This window comes from Tachyglossus aculeatus, chromosome 11 (assembly GCF_015852505.1).
Source record: "Tachyglossus aculeatus isolate mTacAcu1 chromosome 11, mTacAcu1.pri, whole genome shotgun sequence".
In the NCBI taxonomy this organism is placed as follows: domain Eukaryota; kingdom Metazoa; phylum Chordata; class Mammalia; order Monotremata; family Tachyglossidae; genus Tachyglossus; species Tachyglossus aculeatus.
In genome coordinates, this window is record NC_052076.1 from 41,091,883 (window position 1) to 41,119,206 (window position 27,324).

Here is a 27,324-nt window from a genome sequence, read left to right on the forward strand (position 1 = left end):
GAGAACCAGGAGAGGACGGAGTCTGTGAAGCCAAGGTCAGATAGCGTGTTGAGGAGAAGGGGGTGGTCCACAGTGTCAAAGGCAGCTGAGAGGTCGAGGAGGATTAGGACAGAATATGAGCCGTTGGATTTGGCAAGCAGGAGGTCATTGGTGACCTTTGAGAGGGCAGTTTCCGTGGAATGAAGGGGACGGAAGCCAGACTGGAGGGGGTCGAGGAGAGAGTTGTTGTTGAGGAATTCTAGGCAGCGCGTGTAGACAACTCGTTCAAGGAGTTTGGAAAGGAATGGTCGGAGGGATATGGGACGATAACTAGATGGTGAGGTGGGGTCAAGAGAGGGTTTTTTTAGGATGGGAGAGACATGGGCATGTTTGAAGGCAGAGGGGAAGGAACCAGTGGAGAGTGAGCGGTTGAAGATGGTAGTTAAGGAGGGGAGAAGGGATGGAGCGAGAGATTTCATAAGATGAGAGGGAATGGGGTCAGAAGCACAGGTGGCCGGAGTAGCACTTGAGAGGAGGGAGGAGAGTTCCTCTGAGGATACCGCTGGGAAGGATGGGAGAGTAGCAGAGAGTGTTGAGAGCCGGGGGGATGGAGAAAGGGGGGAAGAGACTTTGGGGAGGTCGGACCTGATGGATTTAATTTTGTTAATGAAGTAGGAGGCCAGATCGTTGGGGGTGAGGGAAGGAGGAGGGGGAGGAACCGGGGGCCTGAGAAGGGAGTTGAATGTATGGAAGAGCTGGCGGGGGTGATGGGCATGGGTGTCAATAAGGGAGGAGAAATAGTTTTGTCTGGCAGAAGAGAGGGCTGAGTTAAGGCAGGAAAGGATAAAATTGAAGTGAACGAGGTTGGCATGGTGTTTAGACTTTCGCCAGCAGCGTTCGGCAGCTCGAGCATAAGAGCGAAGGAGGCGGACAGTGGCAGTGATCCAGGGCTGTGGGTTAGTGGTGCGAGAGCGGCGAAGGGAAAGGGGAGCAAGTGAGTCTAGCTGAGTAGAGAGGGTAGAGTTGAGAGCAGTAATCTGATCATCAAGACTGGGTAGAGAGGAGAGGGCGGCGAGGTGGGGTGTGAGGCACTCCGAAAGATGGGTGGGGTCCAGAGAGCGGAGATCTCTGTGAGGGAGTAATACGGATTTACAGGGGAAAGGAGTGTGAGTGAGGAGGCAGGTGAGAAGATTATGATCAGAGAGAGGGATTACAGAGTTGGTGAGGGTGGACACAGTGCAGCGGTAGGAGATGATGAGGTCGAGGGTATGACCAAGTTGGTGAGTGGGCGAGGTGGGGTGGAGGAAGAGGTTAAGCGCTTACTATGTGCAAAGCACTGTTCTAAGCGCTGGGGGGGATACAATGTGATCACGTTGTCCCACGTGGGGCTCACAGTCTTAATCCCCATTTTTACAGATGAGGTAACTGAGGCTCAGAGAAGTTAGGTGACTTGCCCAAGGTCACACAGCAGACTTGTGGTGGAGCCGGGATTCAAACCCATGACCTCTGACTCCAAAGCCCGTACTCTTTCCACTGAGCCACGCTGCTTCTCTTAGCACAAGATTGCTTCTTGTGCTACACCTCTGCTGAGAGGTTTTTAAGATCAATCAATAGTATTTATTGCATCGGGTGTGCAGAACACTGTATAAGCAATACTGTCAGTGTACCTGGTCCCCATTTTAAATCTTGCAAGGGAGAAGGGCACTAAAATAAGCGCTTAGTACAGTGCTCTGCACACAGTAAGCGCTCAATAAATACAATTGATTGATTGAAATAAATTGCAGGTAGCAGAAAGCCTATGTTTCAGAGAGAAAAAGGTTGTCCCAGTTTTTCCCTGAATTAGCTTGGCGGTATCGTGGTTCTTTCCTACTGGAAACCCATAGGGTGATTTCTTCTTCTAAAAAAATTAGGCTGTGGAAACTGACTCTGTATGTTACGCATATTGACTGTTGTAATTTCATCTCATACATGGGGTGGAAGATCTTTCACATGGCAGATGGTGAGCAATATTTCAGTTTTTGATAAGAAGCTATAATTATCGTCATATGTATGATTTGGATTTACTTTGATGTTTTCTGAGCACACTCTATAAAGTACTTTTCCCTCTGTGCATATATAAGCAACATCATTGTCAGTTGTATTTATTGAATGCTTACTATGTGCAGAGCACTGTACTAGGTGCTTGGGAGAATCCAAAGTAGCAGAGCTGGTAGACAAGTTCTCTGCCCACAAGGAGTTTACAGTCTAATGGGAACACGAACCGATTATTATTGGAAAGGTTGTGGTTGCGTGTGGGAGTGGCGGTTCTAACTTTACCTATTCTGAAATTGGAAAGGCTTATCACTCTGCAAATAAGATTTTTTTCCCTTCAGTAGTCATGAATACGTTTCACATCAAATTATAGGGTGAAAGAAGATAAAGTAAGGGTTTTCGTTTCTGACCTCATGTTTTCCTACTGGTCTTTCCTGGTTCACTTTAGTTGTCCAAATGTCCTAGAAGCATAATCCAGGAAATTTTTGGAGGTCAAGTTTCAGGTCTTCCCCCTTAAAACAGCGTGGCTCAATGGAAAGAGCACGGGCTTGGGAGTCAGAGGTCATGGGTTCAAATTCCGACTGCCAATTGTCAGCCATACGACTTTGGGCAAGTCACTTAACTTCTCTTTGCCTCAGTTACATCATCTGTAAAATGGGGATTAAGACTGTGAGCCCCACATGGGACAACCTGATCACCTTATATCCTCCCCAGCGCTTATAGTAAGCGCTTAACAAATGCCATTATTATTATTATTATTATTATTAAAACAATGTCACTGTACTTTAATCACTATTACTCTCTTCCCCATATTTTGTTTTTTCAGGCTGTGTTGATTGTGGTCACGGTGGCCTTCATTCAGGTACGTCTTACAGCACCCCACCTTAACTGGTTGCCGAGCAAGTGTGTAATTGTCCTTGTTTTTGTGGAACTTGGTTTCTAACGTGCTTTTCATCAGGAGTACCGATCTGAAAAGTCCCTGGAAGAACTCAGCAAGCTTGTTCCTCCAGAGTGTAACTGGTAAGTTAAATCAACCCCCCACATCCTCTTGAGCCAGAAGGAGGCTTAACGAACCAGTGAGTTAAAGAACTGAGTCAGGCATTGGCAGTGTAATAGAGCACAGAGGGAGATCCACGGGACTGAGGGAAATTCAGGTTGTTTGGATCTGATCTCTGGGATGGTTCCCAATCAGAGGTGTTTTGAAAAATCCAGTGGATTTTTAAAGAGGTTTCTATTATCCAGTTAGCTTCTCTACAGTGGGCATTGCACGGGTTTATAGGTGATCAGTGAAGACCAAATTTAGTATAAGAACCTCATTGGGGTTTGTTAGGAAGATTTGTTTGGAGGCTTTGCTATGGAAAAAACTTTCCTAGACCACACTACTTATTATATGTTGTTAAAAAGAATATGTAGATCTGATTCTAAGCTTCTCTATAATCCAGATCTCTCATTTGACTGAGACAGTGAAATTTTAAAGGAGTATGCAAAGGAGTAAGATCCTGGAGCTCTTATTTCTAGGTAGAGAGCAAGCACTTGCTCTTTAAAATAATAAAAATAGTGGAATTTATTAAGTGCTTACTATGTGCAAAGCACTGTTCTAAGTGTTGGGGAGGTTACAATGTGATCAGGTTGCCCCTTGGGGGGCTCACAGTCTTAATCCCCATTTTACAGATGAGGTAACTGAGGCACAGAGAAGTTAAGTGACTTGCCAAAAGTCACACAGCTGACCATTGGCAGAGCCGGGATTTGAACCCATGACCTCCGACTCCAAAGCCCATGCTCCTTCCACTGAGCCATGCTGCTTCTCTATCCTAAACACTAGGTATTCCTTTTCTTCACCTGTTGGATGAAGATAACAACAGCTAGCATACACAAACCTCACAGAGGTAGTTGGGAGTTTATCTTTGTAGGTTTACCTTAGTTTGTATTATGTGGAGGGTAGTTAGTTACTTGGAAAATGTGCTTTATCTCGTTTAGAATTTTTAAGTAAATCCAGGATTTTAAGCCCTTGATGTAGAAGAAAAGAGGTCAGAATTTTAATTATCAATCAATCAATCAATCATATTTATTGAGCGCTTACTGTGTGCAGAGCACTGTACTAAACACTTGGGAAGTACAAGTTGGCAACATCAAAGAGATTGATTTATCAAAGAGATTATTGTTGAATTTTAATTATTGTTGAATTAAAGCTCATTGGCATTTTCCAGGGAAGGGAAAAGACTCTAACTCTTAATCTTTTTATTCAGCAATGTACCCTTTTTACTTTGTTGCCCTGAAATTCACTTGGTAATGTTCCAGTCTTTAACAATCCATGCTCTTAAATTGAATTTGATAGCTTTGAAGGGACTGAAAAGTAAATTCGATCTAGTGGAGTTAAACACTAAAATCTGGCCCAAATTCAACATGCCTATATCCTTCTGGGTATGCTTCCTTCTTCAGAAGTAGAATGCAAACACAAACTTTGCACAGTGACTGGAATTGCCATCAGGGCTTTTCATCCATACTGTGAATCTGAGCCCTGACTCACAATGGAAGGCGGTGACCCGTGTGTTGGGCTATGAATGGGCTGAGCCCTGGTTGGATTAGGTAGAGAGTCAACAGAATGTTTTCCTTAGGTCTTTGAACAATTCTATGCTAACATCTTTGGTTTATTCTCCCTTGGGCCTGCCCTCATCTCCCACATCCTCTTAACTCCCCACCCGACTCCACTGAGGTAAAGGTCAAGACAGAAATATACATTTTTTTTCATTTTAAATATCCCTATTTAAATAAAACCTCTTAGGAGTAAGAGGATGTTCATAGAATGGGTTGAGCACATTTCTGGCCTCTTGAGTTGAGAAGATTCCCTGCATCCAGACTGTAAACTCATTGTGGGCAGGGAACATATCTACCAACTCTGTTATATTGTACTCTTCCAAGTGCTTAGTACAGTAAATGCAATTAATTGATTATTAAACCTGAAAAGGAGTATGTCTGTTCTGGGTATTTCTATTAAAAGTGGGACTTCACCTCTTCAAATATTAATATTTTCACCGTCAAACCCAATTATAAAAGAGTCATGAAAATGTGTAATCAACTTTGAGGGGGCTCATAGGTGCCGACTCCTTTGGAATGAAGGGGACAGTTGGTCCATGGGTCTCCAGCTGGGTGGGGTGACAGAACCAGCTGTAACAGCTTTGAGGGCAGGACTTGCAGACTCCCTTATCCTAGGTCTCCAAGATCTGAGGACTTCTGAATAGGGTTGAAATAATTCAAAATGATTTCTTTCTGACCTTCTAAGAGTTACCTTTCATTCATTCATCCATTCATTCAATCAATCAGTCGTATTTATTGAACACTTACTGTGTGCAGAGCATTGTACTAAGTGCTTGGAAAGTACCATTCAGCAGTGAAGAGAGACAGTCCCTGCTCATATCAGACTTACAGTCTAGAAGAGGGGAGACAGACATCAAAACAAGTAAACAGGCATCAATCTAAATATATAGAATTGTAGATATATACATAAGTGCTGTGTGGTGGGGGGAGGGGGGTAGAGCAAAGGGAGTGAGTCGGCGATGCGGAGGGGAGCGGAGCTGAGGAAAAGGGGGGCTTAGTCTGGGAAGGCCTCTTGGAGGAGGTGAGCCTTCAGTAGGGCTTTGAAGGGGGGAAGAGAGATTGGTTGATTTGAGGAGGGAGGGTGTTCCAGGTCAGAGGTAGGATGTGGGCCAGGGGTCGACAGCAGGACAGGCAAGAACAGGCACAGTGAGAAAGTTAGCACCGGAGGAGCGGAGTGTGCGGGCTGGGAGGTAAAAGGAGAGCAGGGAGGTGAGGTAAGAGCGGGCAAGGTGATGGAGAGCTTTGAAGCCAATAGTGAGGAGTTGCCACTCTGTGTGCTCTCTCTCTCCCACCTCATAAAATCCTCAACCTCGTCTTGTCCCCACTCTCAAAAAGAAAATTTGGCACCTTTGGAGTGGGACCCATTTTCTGTGGACACAAAGGTGCGTAAGGATCTCAAATGAGAGTCTTGTTTTTTCATTTACATATTTTTCCAGGTAAAGGCTAGATCCTTTTCAGAAACCCTTGCAAAACAAGTTGCCATTGTCTTCTCTGATTCTGGACCCTATTATTGTAGGGGGAGAAAACTGGTTCCAAAGGTTCATGCGCATAGTGGATCTCTGTGTTCCTAGCTAGGAAGTATCCTGGGCAAGCTACTCCTTGCTGCATGAATTTAACTCATTTCTGTTCGCTAAAAAGGAGATCCCTCTGGAAGCTCAGTCATTCCATTAGCTGACCATCAGAATTTAAAATTGCCCTAATTTTTGATATTTCCAGGAGGCCAAAAAAATCCTTGACGATTGGAAATGGTCAGTGTGGTGCTTATCTTTAATTAAAATAGAAAAAAGGGAAGGTCTTTTAGGAAATAGAAAAAAGGGAAGAAACTAGGGGAGTGTAACATTGATACCAAACAGGCCGCCTAGTTGAAGGTAATTGAACAGTTTGAAACTAGCTAGGAAAACAGTACTAGGAAGCCATCTCCATTGCTTTGTAAAGAGAAGAGCCTTCCAGACCAGTGGAATTTCCTTCATGATTGTGACCAGACACAAGGGCATGAAGGAAGCAATAAATGAAATCTAGACTTCAGTAAAGCTGTCGATTCTATCCCACCTGATATTCTTCTCCATAAAGTAAGGGAGTAGGGTCCTGACCATTTTTCTGTAAGATCTGTGCAGAGTTGACTTCAAGGATCGCATCCGAAGAGTAGTCATTTTTGATGAATTGATGTCCCCTGAGCGGGTCGGGCCCAGTGGAGTTGGATCAGTTCAGAGGCCTGGTTTAATTTCATTCATTCATTCATTCAATCGTATTTATTGAGCGCTTACTGTGTGCAGAGCACTGTACTAAGCACTTGGGAAGTACAAATTGGGAACATATAGAGACGGTCCTTACCCAGCAACGGGCTCACAGTCTAGAAGGGGGAGACAGACAACAAAACAAAACATGTGGACAGGTGTCAAGTCGACAGAACAAATAGAATTAAAGCTAGATGTGCATCATTAATTAAATGAATAGAATATTAAATAGATTGACTATTTTTTATGTATCTGTCCATGTCTTTTATATTACTGTTGTGAACTTAATGGTTTTATTGAATATGTCTGTCTCCAGTCTCTGTTCCTCCTTTATACTTAGACTATGAGTTCCTGGAGGGCCAGGGATCATATCTGATTGTCACTCGTGTATGCCTTCTCAGCAGTTAATACAGTTCCTTGCACTGGGATAAGAAACAAAGAACAGTTTCATCACCGTTCCTGGTAATAGTAAATTGGGCAGAGAAGCAGCCTGGCGTAATGGGCTTGGGAGTCAGAAGGTCATGCGTTCTAATCCCGACTCCTCCACGTGTCTGCTTTGTGACCTTGGGCAAGTCATTTCACTTCTCTGTACCTCAGTTGCCTCATCTGTAAAATGAGGATTGAGACTGTGAGCACTACGTGGGACAGGAACTGTGTCCAACCCAATTTACTTGCATCCACCCCAGTTAGAGTGCCTGGCTCAGAGTAAGCGCTTAAGAAATACTATTAATTAATATTTTGGGAGGCAGGGCTTAAATCCAAAGTGACTAATAAACTGGAAAAATGGTAAGTATCAGCTTGAAATTCACTAGGTCAAAGCATAAAATAGTAGTCTTAGAGATGGAAAGCAGACTACCCAAACACAGGATTGTTAAGACAGGGTTAGGGACAAGTGTAGCTGAAAAAGACCTCAGCATAGCCAATTTATTCATTCATTCATTCATTCATTCATTCATTCAATTGTATTTATTGAATGCTTACTGTGTGCAGAGCACTGTACTAAGCGCTTGGGAAGTACAAGTCAGCAACATATAGAGACGGTCCCTACCTAACAACGGGCTCACAGTCTAGAAGGGGGAATCATTAGCCAATTAAAAGCTGAATGTGACAGAATGACCAGAAGGGATGGAAAATAGGTCCTGTAAGAACAGGTTAAAGGAATTGGTGCTATTTATCCTGGAGAAGAGAATCAATCAATCAATCAATCAATCAATCGTATTTATTGAGCGCTTACTATGTGCAGAGCACTGTACTAAGCGCTTGGGAAGTACAAGAGAAGGCAAAGGGGTGATTTAATAACTGTTTATGACTACATTAGGGTTTTTGATGAGCTTATAAAGCGGTCCAGGGAGAATGAAACAAGAATTAATAGGCTTAAAAATAAAATCAAGAGTCATTTTGAGGGGGCATAGATACTTTTCTGATAGGGCGATGAAAGCAGTGAATCAGACTACAAAAGGAACATGTAGAGAGTCCATCCCTGGAAAACTCTAAGGAACGAATAAACAGCTATCTGTCATGGGTGGTTTGGACATTCATCTGCCTGAAACAGGGGGCTGGATTGGATGACCTCCATGTCCCCTCTGAATCTCGGGTTCTCTGCAAGTTTAAGATTTATGGGTTTGTCACTACCTTTAAAGAAGATTTGATTTCACATTTTGACCCTCATTCTGATTTGCAGCAAAGTTACCTGGTAACCTATCTGCTGTCACTGTGAAAATAAACAAGAATTCTTTTGATTCCTTGAACTAAAAGGAATGCCCATGTTGCAGTGTTTTCAGGTTATCTGTAGTTTAGTTATCTGTAGTTGGGAGATTTCAGGTCGATAGGGCTGTGCACTGTTATTATAAAGTTAAAAGACATTTCATTAATCAAGTATGATCTTGCTTTTTATCCAACCGAAATTCAGCGTAAGAGAAGGAAAACTCCAGCATCTGTTTGCACGAGAGTTAGTCCCAGGAGATATTGTGTGTCTCTCTATTGGAGACCGGGTCCCTGCTGACATCCGACTTACTGAGGTAAGCACAGCCAGTCTGTAAACATTAATCTTAGAAATGTCTATGGTGTTTACTTACAGAGACGGGTAGTCATGCAGTGTGACTTAGTGGATAGACCATGGGCCTGAGAATCAGAAGGACCTGGGTTCTAGTCCCGGTTCTTGCACATCTGTTGTGTGACCTTGAACCGATCCCTTAACTTCTCTGAGCCCCAGTTACCTCATCTGTAAAATGGGGATTAAGAGCGTGAGCCCGATGTGGGACAGGGGTTGTATCCAACCTGATTAACTTGTATCTACCCCAGTGCTTAGAACAGTGCTTGGCACATAGTAAGTGTTTAATAATAATAATAATGATGGTATTTGTTAAGTGCTTACTATGTGCCAAGCACTGTTCCAAGTGCTGGGGAGGTTACAAGGTGATCAGGTTGTCCCACGGGGAGCTCACAGTTTTAATCCCCATTTTACAGATGAGGTAACTGAGGCCCAGAGAAGTTAAGTGACTTGCCCAAACTCACACAGTTGACAGTTGGCGGAGCCGGGATTTGAACCCATGACCTCTGACTCCAAAGCCCGGGCTCTTTCCACTGAGCCACACTGCTTCTCCAGCTTCTCCAGATGGTACTTAACAAGTACCATCATTATTATTATATTACGCCACTTGGCAACTTTCACTGAATATGGTAAATAGAATGCCAACCCAAGTTTGGAGGTGGATGAGGAAAATTCTCTTCCACATTTTACCCAACCTGTTGTGTAACAGAAACAATGCATCAGCCATGAAAACTAATAACTAGCCCATATACCCAAAGACAAACTAGACATCTGGGGTTGTGTTGTAAATAATTAGCAGCAAAGCTCATAAAAAATTGAATATCCTACAGCTCTGCTTTCTATTCCTTTTTTGTTTGGATTTAGTGGAGGTTTGGGGGTGAGGGTGGGGCAGGGGGAGGGAGCACAGCCAAAGTAAATATATTCTGGAAGTTGAATGGGTCCCTTGGCAGACTGATATGGAGAACTATAGGAAGAGATGTAGATTGCTAGGAGGAAAAGGGGTGGAACAGGGGTGGAACACGTATGAATAGAAGTTTTGTTTCCTTAATGATTTTTGAAAATAATGTGCAAAATTGCAATAATAATGATAATAATAATTGTGATATTTGTTAAGGGCTTTACTCTGTGCCATGGACTGTACTAAGCACTGGGGTGGATACAAACCATTCGAGTTGGACATGGTCCCTGTCCCAGACGGGACCCACCTCACACTCGAGCCCTATTTTACAGCTGAGGTATCTGAGGCACAGAGAAGTGAAGTGACTTGCCCAAGGTCACACAGAAAACAAGTGGTGGAGCAGGGATTAGAATCCAGGCCCTTCTGACTCCTAGGCCAGTGCTTTATTCACTAGTCCAAACTGCTTCTTTAATTCATAACCCTGATGGACCCATTTCACTAGAAAGGTGGCTTACACTAGTTTAAGGGGCAATTTGATATGGGGAATTTGCAATTGGGACTGGACTTCCACTAATTGTTAAACTATTAAAAATTCAGGCATATTATAAATGGCCTTTTACTCCTTTTATGCTTAAAGAATCTCTTTGGACCTTGATTCATCTTAAGCAGGAAGCAACATGCTAAATAAAAGTCCCGAAAACAGTAGCTTTGTTTTGCAGAATATTGGGTAACAAAACGTTATCTTCTGTGTTAAAACAAAGGACAGAGACCTTATTAGTATGGGTTGTCCTGGTACAACCAGTAGGACTGGGTCAGTGCTCGTTCTTTTCCCTTGCCATTTCTAAAATAAAGGTGAATTGAATTGGATTTGTCAGAACTCCAAGTAAAGCTTTGTCTTGTAGGTGAAATAACTGTATTTGAGAGCCTGGGTGTGACAAAGCAAACTTAAGCTTCTTTGTATTGGACTTGAGGGGAAAATGACCTTTTGAACGCATTTTCCAAATGGCCTTAATCAGAGCTTGCAGTGTGTTGCCCTTGCATTTTCACAGCTCAGGCTTGTTGTTCTACATACAACTGTGTCCTTTCGCAAGTGATAAACTCCTTTCTTTGTATATGTAGTTTAAGAACTTGATGTTTGGAAAAGGCGGAGGTACAGTTTACTTATTTGCGTTTGCCTCATTGCCCTCATGGGTAAATTGGACCGAATGTGCATTAGTTTGCCATTACTTCATCCATTTACACCACTAATGTGAAGTCTGAACACAGACCCTGGAATCAGGAACTCCATTTCAAACCTTGCTCATTAAGGGTCTTGGCCTTGTGTCTTTGTGACAAGACACAAAAGCCCTATTTTATAAGTGAGGAAATGGGAGAAGTAGAAACATGATCTAATCAGCTTTGCAGAGGCGTTTGGTCATTTCATTAAGGTTAGTAATGCCCTATACTCGGAATAAAGAAAAGACCTCACATAGATCACAGTATTGTTTTGCACTCTCATTATTTGATAGGATGTGTAAGAGGTTTAAGGTCTATTTTAATCACTTTGGAACTTGTTTCATCTTAAACCAAATTTCTTTATAAATAATTTTATGAAGTAGATGGGTTATTCATTCAGTCAGTCAGTCATATTTATTGAGCCCTTACTATGTGCAAATCACTGTACTTGCAATATGCCATATATACACTCTGCTATGCTAGGGGTATTCAAACCACCTACCCTGGACATTTCCCATTATTCTGACTCCATATCAACATCTGCCCCTAAAGTTTTCAATGTGTCATTATTAGGCAAATATAAATATAAAAAACTACCTTGGTGAAGGTCAAAAGGGGTTAAAACAAAGTTCCCAAGATAAAGTAGATCCCACTTGTAGCATTGTAAGCACTGAAAATGCCAAGCCTCCAAAAGACCATTATTGAATATATTTAATAAAAGAGGGGTAGTCACATTGTGACTAGACGCATAGGTCATAAGCTATGAAGAATTAATGTGAATTGGGTAAGTCAGAAGGAAATATGAGGATTCTATCAGATGTAGCACAAAGAAAGAAATGAAGCTCATCGTAAGTATTAATCATATGAAGGAAGACAGATCGACCGCCCAGTATTCATTAATGAAACTAACTTCTCCTGAGGTAGACTCTGTCTTCATCTGCTGTGAAGTTCTTCACTTCCCTTTTCTGTAGCAAAAGACGTTTAGATTTCTCTTGCAATAATATTGTTTTCACAGTTTTCTTGGAAATATGAACTTTTAGTTCAACTAAGAGCATCGTGGCCCAGTGGAAAAAGCATGTACTTGGGAGCCAGAAGACCTGGGTTCTGATCCCAGCTCTGCCAGTTGCTTGCTGTGTGACCTTGGGCAAGTCACTTAATTTCTCTCTACCTCAGTTTCCTCAACTGTGTAATGAGGAATAAAACCTGTTCCCTCCTACTTTGATTGTGAGACCTCTGTGAGACAGAAACTGAGTCCAACCTGATAAACTTGTATCTTCCCCAATCCTTAGAACAGTGTTGACACATTGCAAGTGCTTAACAAATTCCATTTAAAATAAAAGAAGAGAAAAGCTATGTACAAACTTGTATCTAGCAGACTTGGCAATGATACTAAAGTTTTCCACAATAGCATGACTTCAGTCCTTAGACACATAGGAACAGTGGAATCCCTTCAGGATCTTTCTTCCTGTTCTGTAAAATAACCGTTCTCTTGAGTAAATAGGGGCCTTAAATCTACAAATTCGAGGCCCCAAATTGCTGCTCTCCTAGAAGGAAAATTTAACATTCTTTTCCTCTCTGACAGCTCAGGTTTTTATAGAGGTGTGTAGTTTCTAAGAGCTTAATGCAATATCCAAGAATAGAAACCTAATATATATGGGTACTCTAATCACTTTTCTAAGGCAGAAAGTATTTCAGGTAAAAGAATTGGGGAAAAAAGCTTTCAAGGTTAAATTAATTGGGGGATAGATTATAATAGCATTTCCTTGACTGTCTCTGTCTTTGGTTTCCATTTTCTTCTTACCTGATGCGTTCTTAGCTATATACAAGTGTACGTACTTATATTCTTCCATTTCACCCTGCCTCAAGCAGAAAATCCTGACCATTGGCTTCAAGTTAGTCATCTCTCTTCCCCACCGATCCTCACTCCTCTCACACTGTACCCCGGCTCCCATGTTTTGCTTTAAACTGTAAGCTTGTTGTGGGCAGGGGACATGTCTTCCAACTCTATTATATGGTACTCTCCCAAGTGCTTAGTACAGTGCTCGGCACACAGTAAGTATTCAGTAACTCCGATTGATAGACTGATTAGTTCTCTCAAGTCAATTTACTCATTGTACCTGATTCTCAACTCTGGCCTCTGACCTCTTGCCCCAGCCCTCCCCCCAGCTTAGAATCAATCAATCAATCCATTGTATTTATTGAGTGCTACTGTGGGCAGAGCACTGTACTAACCATTTGGGAGAATACAGTACAAAAGAGTTGGTTGACCAGTTCCCTGCCCACAAAGAGTGTACAGTCTAGAAGTCCCTCCACCTTCACAGTGTGGCTCAGTGGAAAGAGCACGGGCTTTGGAGTCGGAGGTCAGGGGTTCAAATCCGGGCTCCGCCAATTGTAAGCTGTGTGACTTGGGGCAAGTCACTTAACTTCTCTGTGCCTCAGTTACCTCATCTGTAAAATGGGGATTAAGAATGTGAGCCCCCTGTGGGACAACCTGATTATCCTGTATCCCCCCAGAGCTTAGAACAGTGCTTTGCACATAGTAAGTGCTTAATAAATGCCATCATTATTATTATCCATTAGACCACTGTTCTCCCTCCTTAAAACCCTTCTAAAAATGCATCTCCCCCTTCCCTGACTAATCTCTCATCATCTCATCCTATTTCCCACCCTACTGCCACTTCATCATCACCTAAGCTCTTGGGTACCCTCTTCAAACCCCTGTAGTACCTATATACCTACCTTGAAGCTCTATCGCTTCCCCTACTTGAAATTTATTTAATATCTGTTTTCCTTGCTAGATTGAAAGCCCCTCGAGGGCAGGAATCATGCCTACTAAATCTGTCCTCCTCTCCTAAGTGTTTGGTGTAGTGCTCTGTACTAAGTGCTCAAAAATATAATCTAGTGATGCACTAAAGGTGCATGTAGATGCTCATTTCAGCATTTTATTGGTTTGTATGATGTTATAATGAATTGTGCTTTGGCTTTAATTAGGTGACGGATCTCTTGGTGGATGAGTCCAGCTTTACAGGAGAAGCCGAGCCATGTGTGAAGACGGATGGGCCTTTGTTAGTAGGGGGAGACCTGGCCACCCTCAGCAATGTTGTTTTCATGGGAACACTGGTTCAATATGGAAAAGGAAAGGTAAATTCTGCAAAATTTCCCTGAGAATGTTTTGTATATGTATTTATGAAAGCGTGTCATGGTTCTTGGTTTTTTCATCATCCAGGGAGTGGTTATCGGAACTGGGGAAAAGTCACAGTTTGGAGAGGTGTTTAAAATGATGCAAGCAGAAGAGGTAAGGAAGAGCAATTCCTTTCTAGGAACATCTCTGAATCTCAGTGATGGGTTTTGCTTTTACTTTTTTATTTTACTTTTTCTTTGGAAAAGGCCTAACTAAAGCCCACAGCTATTTCTAGAAGCTTTTTCTGGCCTAGTGGAAAAGACACAGGACTGGTAATTATAATAATAATGGTATTTGTTAAGTGCTTACTATGTGCAAAGCACTGTTCTAAGCACTGGGGAGGTTACAAGGTGATCAGGTTGTCCCACGGGGGGTTCACAGTCTTCATCTCCATTTTACAGATGAGGTAACTGAGGTACAGAGAAGTTAAGTGACTTGCCCAAAGCCACACAGCTGACAGTTGGTGGAGCCGGGATTTAAACCCCTGACCTCTGACTCCAAAGCCCATGCTCTTTCCACTGAGCCATGCTGCTTCATACGTAAACTACATACAAGGCAGGGACTGTGGCTGATTTATCTCTCCCTGCATTTAGCACATTGCTTGGCACATAGTAAGCACTTGGCAATACCACACATTATTATTCTTTGGTTGATTTTGAAGTACAGCTCTTTTTCATTTCTTTTTAATCTCAGACTCCAAAAACTCCTTTACAAAAAAGTATGGATAAGCTGGGAAAGCAACTGACTCTTTTCTCGTTTGGCATAATTGGTGAGTTAGTTTATAATCCCTTCCGCAACGTGAATGTTTTACACACAGAGGTTTTTCAACCAGGGGTACGAGTTCCCTTGAGGATATTGCAAAATATCATAAGGAGAATGGCTTGTTCTGACAATGGTGGCAGCAACAACAGCAGCTCCTGTCACTGTTATAATGGGAATATTGGAAAATTTGTATTTCTTCAATGCAACATTTGCCCAGCTCCCTCTCTGTTCTGTGTTGTCTGTGCACTTGGATCCGTGACTTTTGGGCATTTGACTTTCGCCCAACCATGAGCCCCACAGCGATTTTGTACGTATCTATAAATTATATACTTTATATTAATGTCAGACTTCCCCTCTAGACTCTAAACTCATGGGCAGGGAACATGTCTATCAACTCTGTTGTATTTTACTTTCCCAAACACTCAGTACCATGATTTACAGTAAGCACTCAATCAGTACCATTTATGATGAAGGCAACTGCAGGAATCACCTGGAAATGTCCTACAGTTTCTAAAATACCGATTTCTAACTTTTGTTTCTTTTTGCAGCCTATACCACTGTGCTGCTTTAAGGAAGTGAGTTTGGAAAACCTTTCACAGAACTGGAAAATCATACATTTCTTTCCATTTGTTTCTTCTCCAGGATTAATAATGCTGATTGCCTGGCTGCAAGGCAAGCAACTTCTTAGTATGTTCACCATTGGAGTTAGGTAAGACCAGTAATCATGCCTGTGGATTATTTTATCATTTGCTTACATAAATTTATTGGCGTGACTATAAGTTCATTATGGGCAGGGAACGTATGTGCTAATTCTATGGTATTGTACTCTCCCAAGCACTTAGTATAGTGTTCTGTACATAATAAGTGCTCAGTAAATTCTATTGACTGATGAAGTCTGGAACTAAGTTGTATCTAAGGAGAGGAATTGCTTGGAAACTCATGGAGTACTGTCTGTTTCTTGTATTTTGCTCTCCCAAGTGCTTAGTACAGTGCTCTGCACCCAGTAAGTGCTCAATAAATGATTGAATGAGTGAACGGTACAGCTAAACCTAGCCCTACTCTTGCTTTAGAGTGATCTTTTTTCAGTGCAGCCTCTTGCCCCCCCTCCCATTTTTGGGTTTTGAATTTGGTTGCTGTCATTGGCAGTCATATTGCAGGCTTTCCAACTCTGGGCTGAAAGGGTCAGTCCATGAAAAGAACACTGAGGTAGATTCTAGAAGCTGGTAACACCAAAGAATTAGCAAAGTAGAAGGCCAGCTGTAGAAGACGAGCTAGGAGGTTATCTATTGGCATATGGAACAATAATTTTGTTTTAGAGGTATTTGTTAAGCCCTTACTATGTGCCAGGCACTATACTAAATGCTGGGGTAGGTAGACGGATCACAGTGGACACAGTCCATGTCACACATGGGGCTCAATCTTAATTCCCATTTCACAGATGAGGTAACTGAGGCATACGGCCTCAGGCCACATAGCAGACAAGTAGCTATGTAGGATTAGAACCCAGGTCCTTCAGGCTCCTAGGCCCTCACTCTATCCACTAGAACACACTGCTTCTGGTTTGAGATGACATGACTGGTTCTCCATACAAGAGAAACAGGCTATTTCTTATATGAGCTTATTAAAAGGCCACAGCCCTTATCTGCACTTAGAAAGATTTTTTTTTTGAACTGATTAGTTTTCTGTGCTTATTTGTAAGGTTGTTTATATCCTATTAAGTGGAATTAATATATCTGTGTTTTAAAAAAAATTATCTGACTTTAAAGATCCAAAAAGGGTATTTTTAAGTCGAAAGTCCTTACTGTTCAAAGAATATTAAAAAGTTCAGTAACAATGTACATTAGCTGTAGGCAGACATAAAAAACTCAAATTCAATACCAGCTCCTCAAAATTATGAAGATAAGGTCTCAGTACCATGTGTGATAATTCCCTGCAGGGTTTTTTAATATAATGGCATAGTTTTGTTGGGGCACAGTAGGGCAAGGCTCAGTGATAGAGGAGAACCAATTTTATTTTATTTAATCAAGCAATTTTTTTTTACAATCTTAGACATGGGCACGTGATTCTTTGATGTTAAAAATTTCAGTCACTAATAGTTTAGATGAAGCATAATTGGATATTTTGTAGAGGGTATGGGCTTAGCAATCAATCAGTCAATCAAAGGTATTTATTTAGTGCTTACTGTGTGCAGAGTTATGTACTAAGTGCTTGGGAGAGTTCAGTACAACAGAGTTGGTAGACACGTTCCCTTCCCACGTTGAGCTTAGAGTCTAGAGGAACATGGGGTTATGTGGGTTGCTGGTATTGTGAATAACATTGGCGATTTGTGTTGGTGTCCAATACATTTGTCCTTTGCAATTCCACCGAGCTGAAGTTGCTGTAGAAGACCAACTTTAATAATTGTTCTGCACTCAGTGGCACTCTAGCGAACAAAAGTGAATTATTTCATAAAATCGGATTTGTCCTCATGCATTATCTTCTTTAACTTTGTAGATGGTTAATAGGCCACTGGACTCAGTGGCACTCAAGCGAACAAAAGTGAATTATTTCATAAAATCGGATTTGTCCTCATGCATTATCTTCTTTAACTTTGGAGATGGTTAATAGGCCACTGGACAAGTATAAAATTTCAAGTGAACTACCACCTGAGCTAAAACAATTTGACATCCTTCTACAAACATTAACATTGTCGGTCTTATCTGCCATGGCTATGAACTCAAAAAAGCTCGTTTATGTAAGACGTTAGGTTTCCCACTCTGTCTGCAAAAGATGTATGATTGTGTGCTAACTTTGTATGGAATCAAGTTGAAGAGTTGGAAGGGATTGAGAGTGATCGTCTAATTCAGCAGTTCAAGGATAGGGCTTTTTTTTAACTCCTAAGGTGTGGCCCATTTTGGATTCTTCTCATTTTCAATCCCCCTACTCCAATTCAAGAGTACCCCCAGACATGAATGACAAAATCTAAGAGGGGTACCTCAGCTTGGAACTTGCCACCATACTGGGCAAGGAGGCTAGAAGTACACTCCCCTCTGCTCTTATGGGCATCTCTAAGTAGGTTGGGGAGGGAAGTGCCCAAAGACCTTCTCATCATGATCTTGACTTGTCCCTAACCAAGTAAATTGACCCTCTCCCCTTTAGATGATTGAAGCATCACAGGCAGCTATCACATTTTTAAAGATGTTCTAAGAAGGAGTTTCCACATCCAAGCAGTTATGAACACCAAGAACTAAGTTCTTCCTTATAGTTAATGAAAAACTCTTCCTGCAGTTTAAACCTGTGACTGTGTGTGAGTCAATGTAATTGCTGGGGCAAAATATTCAGCAACAATTAGCTGCTGGTTTTTTTTACAGTTTAAATTTGCCCCATTTGAGTGGTTTCACTTATCCATGGTGAGATGCTAATTTCCTAAGCTGTGGCATTTCTGTCTGGTTTTCTTTTCCCATAAATGGGAACTTGAAATTTATCTCAGGTTACTTTTGCCACAAGGATAGTGTCCTAAACTAAATTAGATGCCTGCATAGCTTTTGTCTGAGCAGTTTAACACTGAAAATCAGAATGTGGTAACTTATTAGAAACTGGTGACATTTCCCTTCTCACCCACTGATGCCGGAGTGATGTTCACCCCAAATCACAAGGGGCCAGAAAAGGAGCCCAACTGCATTGTAAAGTACATGGTGTATAAGGGGTTCTCAGAATAACTCTCACTCCCATGAATACAGTTTCATTGTAAGCATCTGATCTTTGAACTGAAGGGCAAATCTATGAGCTATTAATATTCTACTGTCATAGCATTTTACTTATAACAAAATTCAAAATTCACACAATTCAAGAAGGTTTAGTTTAACAGATGGAGATTGAGGTGGTTGTTTTACTTTCCTTTTAGGAAGAAGGTGGAATTAGGCAGTGGGAAATAGGAAGATGGAACTCCTGGTCAGAACTATATTATGACTATATACCTCATCATTAAAAGTCTATCGTATCTTTATCCCTGTATCCAGCTTGGCAGTGGCAGCAATACCAGAGGGACTCCCCATTGTTGTGACCGTTACTCTGGTGCTGGGAGTTTTGAGGATGGCAAAAAAACGAGTGATCGTGAAGAAGCTGCCGATAGTGGAGACCTTAGGTAAATTAGCGGCAGAGCTTGGATTAGAAATCCAATCCCCTGCATGTCTAGTTTGTTGCTTTTCCAGTTGCCTCAATATGATGTCAGGTTCAGGCAGCCAGTATGGAATAGTTCATGACGAAGAATCCCTTGGAGTACTAGTGTATGTGTTGTTCCAAGATCATTTTTCATTCATTCATTCAATCGTATTTATTGAATACTTATCATGTGCAGAGCACTGTGCTAAGCGTTTGTGAGAATGCAATATAAAAGTACACAGACACACTCCCTGCCTACAAAGAGCTTAGCACCTCCTTCTTGCAGCAGTTGCATTTATTGAACTCTTACTGTGGGCAGAGCACTGTACTAAGTGCTTAGAGCACTGTACTAATCAATGCTGAGTCAATGATATTTGCTAAGTTAATAATGTTTTACACTTGGTAGTAAAGGGCATCTGGCTACTGGGCTCCCAGCACACTCAAACATATTTTAGATACGATTTACCATTTTACATCAGAAAATGTATCCAATTGTAGATAGTTGTGTCGTCTTATCCTATTTTTTTTAACCAGCTAACTTGTGTTAGAGAAACATCTGATGGTTCATTTGGCCTCAAATGTAGTTGTTGAATTAATTTTTCTCTGACTTTTGATCAATTTTTTTAGGGTGCTGCAATGTTATCTGTTCAGATAAGACAGGTACTCTGACAGCCAATGAAATGACAGTTACTCAGCTTGTAACTTCCGATGGCCTCCATGCAGAGGTAAGTCTGCCAGTAATTCTAAGATCCAAACATTAATGTGCCTGACCAAAACCTCTTTCACTAATCTAAATCCACCAGAAATCAAATTACTACTTCCCTCTGGGGGTTGTGTGGTCAACCAGTTAATTGTATTTATTGAGTGCTTGTTTTGTGCAGAGCACTGTTCTAAATACTTGGAAGAACACAATAGGGTAGGTATTATTATTATGATTTTTTTTATTACTATATGTGTCAAATGCTAGTCTATGCACTGGGTTAGATTCAAGTTAATCAGATCGGACACAGTCCCTCATGGGGCTTATAGTCTAAAGGGGAGGGAAAAGGGGTATTGAATCCCGATTCAACAGATGAGGAAACGGGCACAGAGAAGTTAAGTAATTTGCCCAGGGTCACACAGCAGGCATATGGCAGAGTCTGGAGTTAGAACCTGGGTCTGCTGACTTCCAGACTTCATCATCATCATCAATCGTATTTATTGAGCGCTTACTGTGTGCAGAGCACTGTACTAAGTGCTTGGGAAGTACAAGTTGGCAACATATACAGTCCCTGCCCAATAGTGGGGTCACAGTCTAAAAGACTTGTACTCTTTTCACTAGGCCACACTGCTTCTCAAGGATAATAATAATAATAATGATGGCATTTATTAAGCGCTTACTATGTGCAGAGCACTGTTCTAAGTGCTGGGGGGCGGGGTGCAAGGTGATCAAGTTGTCCCACGTGGGGCTCACAGTCTTAATCCCCATTTACAGATGAGGTAACTGAGGCGCAGAGAAGTTAAGTGACTTACCCAAGGTCACACAGCAGACATGTGGTGGAGTCAGAATTCAAACCCATGACCTCTGACTCCAAAGCCCAGGCTCTTTCCACTGAGCCACGCTGCTTCTGCTTGTATTATTTCAGGCCAAATTAATTCACACACAGACACACACACCTCTTCCCCCCGGCCCCCCAACCTTCATGCTTACCTTGACCTACAGGTGTTCAGCAGCAGAAATTATATCTACCTGCTACAGTCGGTATATTTCACATCATGTGAACATTGGCAATGTGTACATTCATGAGAGGAAATAAACAGGGTTTTATGGTAAAGTCTGATGGTTTAATGAGAGGCAGAATGGCCAGTGGAAAGAGCAGAGCCCTGGGGGACAGGAGATTTGGGATTTAATCCCAGCTCTGCTGCTGCTGCTCTGCTGTATCTCCATTTCCCCATCTGTTGAATGGTAGCAAGTTAACTGGTCTCTCTACTTCTTACATCCTGAACCCCATGTGAATTGCAACTGGTCCTATCTGATTTTCCTGTAAATCATTGGCACTTAGTAATAATACTTTATGATTAACAAGTTCCATGTCACATTTAATCATAATAGTAGTTATTAGTATTTATACTATTAAGTTCCATGCCTTGGCCTAATGGAAAGAGTTGAGGATGGGAAATCAGGACACCTGGGTTCTAGTTCCAGCTCTATCGCTTGCCTACCATGTGATCTAGGACTTTTCTATGCCTCAGTTTTATCATGTGTAAAAAGGAATAAAATACCTGTTTTTCTTTTCTCTTAGATGGTAAGCCCTGTGTGGGATTTATGTCCGCTTCAGTGATTGGCATTTACTACGTGCTTAATAAATATTGGTATAAATAAACCTGACTTGCTAAAAGCAGCTAGCTAAAAGAGATTCTGTGAGAGCCTGGCCAATATAAGGCCTGATGTTAAGAGTGCTCTTCTCAGAGACTAGAAAACACAAAAACACTGATCTTTCCAGTTTTTGCTCTTTGCCTAGAAATCCTATATTCCCTGGGGGTAAGCTGGATCTAAGTTATTACATATAGCATCCAGAATGGAGTAGGCTTTACTGCTTAAAGCATTCCTTATGATCAGATCTAAATTCTAATAGTGCCACCTTAAGCTGAATATATTTGAAAAAAGCATTGATTCTCAAATCTCTGTGCCATTGCTAAGAGTGATTGATTTTTTCTTTCCATTCCAGGTCAGTGGGGTTGGGTACAATGGAAAAGGAAGTGTGTGTCTGGTGCCTTCAAATGAAGTCATTAAGGAATTTTCCAGTATCTCAGTGGGAAAATTAGTGGAGGTAAGCATAAATCGGGTAATAAGCTTTATATTGGATTTAATAGATATTCTCTTTCTCTGTGATGGTACATAGAAGTTTGGGTATACATCTGGGAAATTTACCCCAATTTCAGGTCAGAAAACCAACCAGAGCAATTTACAAAAATCTGAAATGAGAGAAATTTCTGAGTAGCTTTTATTCCTTGATATATTTATTGAAAATGCTGTCTTCTGGAAAGTTTGACTGAACCTTAGTCTTTGGTATAGGTGACTGAAATTCATATGGTTATTTCTCGCTTTTAGGCTGGCTGTGTGGCAAACAATGCTATAATCAGAAAAAATATGGTGATGGGCCAACCAACCGAAGGAGCCTTAATAGCCCTGGCAATGAAGGTAGGAAATCATCTGGGTTTTTTTTTTTACTTTTGTTCGTGATTGAACTAATTTAGCACAATTTAGTCCCTGTGCACAAAAAGAGGAGCCTGTAAAATATACCATAAAATGATGTCAGACGAACACAATTCAGGTGAAATCAATATAATGAAAGCTAGTGGTTATAATGAATGCTCTGTAGAGCCAAAAATAATCACTTGTGCAAGTTATTACAACTGTGTCTTTGTTTTTCTCCCTATAATGAGATTCTCTTTCAGGGCAATGCTTAGTATTTTAAGTTTCACCTGTACTTCGTAATGGTCTTTGAAGCAGATTGACTTCCAAGATATCCTGTTCATTTCCTTCGCCATTTTGTAATGGTCTTTGTATGTTTCTCTGTTCACCATACGTTCAAACCCACTCTCAAGCCTTCGTTGCCCAACTGCAGAAACAGCTTTGTTTAGTTACCCTTCTAATAAGTCCCCTCGGGAGTAAACTCACCTCTTTGCCTTCATCCTGCAGCTATTAAGTTGCTGAAGGAGAACTGATAGTGTAAGTAAGAAGCAGTGACCTGGAGAAAGAGATCTTTTAGTCCTTTTTCTCTCAGCTTTGTCTTTTATCAGCCCTGTTCTGGGATCTCTGTAGAAATCCACCATATGTTCAGGAAAGCTGTCTGAAGTTGCACTGAGTTTCCTCTTCTAGATGCAAATGTCAGCGTGCAAAATGTAGCTTCATTTTCAAATACAGTGAAACTTGCTAATATTTTTTCACTTTGAGGGGCATAGAAAAAAGAGGCAGAAAATAGATACCAAGTGGGAAATTGTTTAAGCGAGTCTTGACTGGGATTTTTTAATCCATATTCATTAAAGGACATTCATGTTAAAATGATTTAAAACATTTCATGAGACAGTTTTCTTTTCACTCTATTTTTCTTTCATTCATTCATACTTTTCTCAGTATTTGTTAAAAACTCAGAGGAATAGGGAAATTCAAGAATTAACCATGATCTTGACCAGAGCGTTCAAAAAGAGAAGAGCAAGAAGCCCAAACCCCCAGAAATTTTAAGGTAGAACCTCATCATCACTTCCCCAAAATGCTGACTAATAGTTTACACTTAATAAGGACCTTTCAAGATGCTCAAAGCCTCAGTTGAAGGCCTGGAAAGATCAAGTGCCTTGCCCAAGATCACACAAATTATTAGAGTGAGGAATAGTTCCCAGATCAGCTGACCTCCCCCAGTTGAATCCTCTTCCCACAAAACCACATTGCTCCACATAGACGTGACCATGTTGGAAACAAGTTTTCTTAAGCACCTCAAATTCTACCCTAGAGTATGTTTCCATGATACGATTTTTTTTTACAGTTTCAATAGGCGGAAAAGTATTCTTTCGGGGGCTTTTTTTCAAGCTCAAGGTTTCAGAAGAGAATTTAGGACCAATTTCTCATTCTTCCTTTGGGATAGTTGCTGTGGCTGCTGAGTTCTAAAATGCTCCCCAAAATAATGAACTAATTTCACTGTTATACTGGTTAGACTACTAGCCTGAAGCTAAAAAAGGGGCCAGAAGTTCCTGCATAAGGACAAGACTATGAAATCTTGGGAATGATAGACTTGTAAGCTCATTGTGGGCAGGAAATATGTCTAGCAATCTGTTGTACTGTATTCTCCCAAGTGCTTAGTTCGGTGCTCTGCCCACAGTAAGTGCTCAGTACATTTGATTGATTGATTGATGATAGCAGTGAATAATAACAGCTTTTAGGTCTACCACTTTCTGATTAAATTGTCTAATCACCCTTTCTAGTTGGACACTATGTAACTTAAACGTTCACTTAATGGAAAATGGCCTTTAATTATTTTTCGCATCTTTGACTTCTCTCCCATGTCAGATGGTACTGGATTATATCTTAATTTTCTGAGTTTTTGCATACATTCATTTTAGGCAGTCCATTTCTGCCCTAACAACCCAACTTGTTTCATTATTTTAGATGGAATTAAGTGATATAAAAGATATGTACCTAAGGAAAAAGGAAATCCCATTCAGCTCAGAACAGAAGTGGATGGCAGTAAAGTGCGCTTTGAAAAACGAGGTAAAGTTTGCACCAATTTCTAAAAAGGTAAAGTTTTAGATCACATCCATATAAAGTAGCCTGTTTGCAGAAAATGCTATTTTCCAATGAGCTCCTGGGAGTTAAACTGTCTCTGTTCTCCTTCCACATTACAAATCCCAGCCCCGTGAACCCAAATCTCCTGTTGCAGAGACAGCTCAAGGCAGTAAGAACTAAAGGTACAGGTGGGGTTCAGATTAAGTTCACTGTGTACGAACTGCTATACATAGCTGTTTTTGTGCTTGGGCTCTGTCAGCAGAGCGATGTCGCAAAGTCAGGGCTCTGTCATTTTGGTATTTGGAAGGGGGAAGAGCAGCAGTGGTAATTATTCAGTCAGCATGCCCACTCCGCTTCCCTTCCAACAGATTTCCAAAGTGCCTGGGGGAGGTTGCAAGAAGGGCAACAATTTTTCCATTTGAAACAGGCTTCCAGCAGAGAGGGAAGAGAGGAGTCAGAAGGAAGCCGTTTTTCCCTTCACTGCCCTTGAGGAGGTTCTGTTGCACCCCAAGGAGCTTTTGGGGCTCCTGTGAGATATGGGCTGTCTATCTCACGGGCTGTCCTGATGATGAGACTCAGGGGTCAAGTTGAGAGGTTTGCCCCAGAAGAAGGAGAAAGGAGCAGTTCAGGAGGATGGGAAAGTGAATTTGTTGGGGAGAGAGGTAGAAATGGGTCAAGTGGCTGTGAAGTTTTATTCTAAGGTACTCTGATGTTTAGTGACCCGGTCTTTCATTTGATTCAGGAGCAGGAAGAAATTTACTTCATGAAGGGTGCTTTTGAGGAAGTGATTCGTTACTGTACCATGTACAATAATGGTGGAATACCTCTGCCTCTCACTCCACAGCAGAAATCCTTCTGCCTGCAGGAAGAAAAGAGAATGGGAGCCCTGGGTTTGCGAGGTCAGTCACTGGTTTTCACTATAATCATATTTGAAGTCTTTAATTGACTCTTATGCAGTAGCAATAGTATTTATTAAGTGTCTACTGTGTGCAAACCACTGTTGTCAGTACTAAGGAAAAGGACACAGATGAGCCCTCCAGGGGCTCTTCTTCTTCTGAATAGTATTTAATCAATCAATCAATCATATTTATTGAGCGCTTACTTTGCACAGAGCACTGTACTAAGCGCTTGGGAAGTACAAGTTGGCAACATATAGAGACAGTCTCTACCCAACAGTGGACTTACAGTCTAAAAGGGGGAGACAGAGAACAAAACCAAGCATACTAACAAAATAAAATAAATAGAATAGATATGTATAAACAAAATAAATAAATAAATAAATAGAGTAATAAATATGTACAAACATATATACATATATACAGGTGCTGTGGGGAAGGGAAGGAGGTAAGATGGGGGGATGGAGAGGGGGACAGTGCTTACTGTGTGTCAGACACTATACTATTTGGGAGATACAAGTTAATCAGGTTGGACTCAATCGCTGTCCCATTTAGGACTCACAGTCTTAATCGCCATTTTACAGATGTGGTAACCATGGCACATAGAATTTAATTGACTTACCCAAGGCAGCGCAGCAGATAATAATAATAATAATTATGGTATTTGTTAAGCGCTTACTATGTACAAAGCACTGTTCTAAGCGCTGGGGAGGTTACAAGGTGATCAGGCTGTCCCACGCAGAGCTCACAGTTTTAATCCCCATTTTACAGATGAGGTAACTGAGGCACTGAGAAGTGATCGAGTCCTTCTGACTCCCAGGCCTGTGTTCTATCCACTAAGCCATGCTGCTTTTCAATCTAAGAATGACAGGGAGGGTTGGCAACAAATGCATAAGGAAAGGATGAAACAGAAAAACAACATAAAAGAGGTGGATAAGAAGAAATACCATTCAGTCAGTCAATCAATTTCTGCAGTAGCAAAATAAGAATCCAACTGCACAACTGTCAACTATTTTCACTATTCATTAGCATAAATCAATCCGTCAGTAAATTGATAGTATTCATGGAGCACCTATTATGTGCAGAACACTGTATTTGCCTTTAATAAGCTTAAAAGTTTGAAATATAAAGAAATAATTCTTTCCACAAAAATGTTAATTCCAAAGTCCCACTCTTCCCACACAGTTGTTCATTGACAACTACATGCATTTTTGCAATGGAAGAAACCACAAACTATCAACCCTTGGTTGCATTTGAAGATCAGGTTTTAAGCAGGCTGACTTTTCCAGGATGAGCAAAGGAATTTGTCCCATTTGAGTACCATTGTCACAATTGTTCATTGTTATTGTGAATTATTCTTCTAGACTGTGAGCCTGCTGTTGGGTAGGGACTGTCTCTATGTGTTGCCGACTTGTACTTCCCAAGCGCTTAGTACAGTGCTCTGCACACAGTAAGTGCTCAATAAATACGATTGATTGATTGATTATTCTGGTACTCTGTCAGGAAATGCGAAAGAGTTTGTAAAATACAGGAGACTGAAGCCCTTCTTTTTCCCACCTTTTAAGTCATGGTTGATTGCTTCTATATATTCCCCATGTGGCCAAGAAACCACCTCTAAAGAACAAAAAAGTTGAATTCCTTTAAAAAAGGAAAACCACTCTTATTCATAATCCCTATTTTTTTCTGCCCAAGGATAAAGAAAAATATTATCCAGTAAGTACCCATATTTGACCAACTAAGAATTTTAGAATACTATATTAATATATATGTCTGGAAAAACAACAATTCCCAAATTTTCACCTGCTGTCATGCATTTGCTGTAAAACATAATAATGATACTTGTTAAGTACTTACTGTGTGCCAAGCACTGTACTAAATGCTGGGGTAAATACAAGATGATCAGGTTGGACACAGCTCCTTTTCCACAAAAGCCTCACAATCTAAGTAAGAGGCTGTAGGATTTAATCCCATTTTACAGATGAAGAAACTGAGGCACAGAGAATTTAAGGTTCTTGCCCAAGGTCACATAGCAGGCAACTGGCATAGCCAAAATTAGAAGCCAAGTCCTCTGACCCCCAAACCC

The 27,324-nt window shown here is 41.2% G+C and overlaps 1 protein-coding gene across 1 annotated transcript in view; it reads left to right on the top strand.

The window, feature by feature from the left end:
• ATP2C2 (ATPase secretory pathway Ca2+ transporting 2) overlaps positions 1-27,324 on the top strand; it is a 103,436-nt gene that overhangs the window by 64,002 nt on the left and 12,110 nt on the right. Inside the window, exons 5-17 of the mRNA XM_038754318.1 lie at positions 2,837-2,872; positions 2,969-3,030; positions 8,749-8,857; positions 13,994-14,143; positions 14,229-14,297; positions 14,877-14,952; positions 15,588-15,654; positions 18,944-19,068; positions 19,713-19,810; positions 21,794-21,895; positions 22,177-22,266; positions 24,229-24,330; positions 25,088-25,244. Coding sequence (XP_038610246.1) covers positions 2,837-2,872; positions 2,969-3,030; positions 8,749-8,857; positions 13,994-14,143; positions 14,229-14,297; positions 14,877-14,952; positions 15,588-15,654; positions 18,944-19,068; positions 19,713-19,810; positions 21,794-21,895; positions 22,177-22,266; positions 24,229-24,330; positions 25,088-25,244 — 1,243 coding nt within the window. The remainder of the gene's footprint in view (positions 1-2,836; positions 2,873-2,968; positions 3,031-8,748; positions 8,858-13,993; positions 14,144-14,228; positions 14,298-14,876; positions 14,953-15,587; positions 15,655-18,943; positions 19,069-19,712; positions 19,811-21,793; positions 21,896-22,176; positions 22,267-24,228; positions 24,331-25,087; positions 25,245-27,324) is intronic.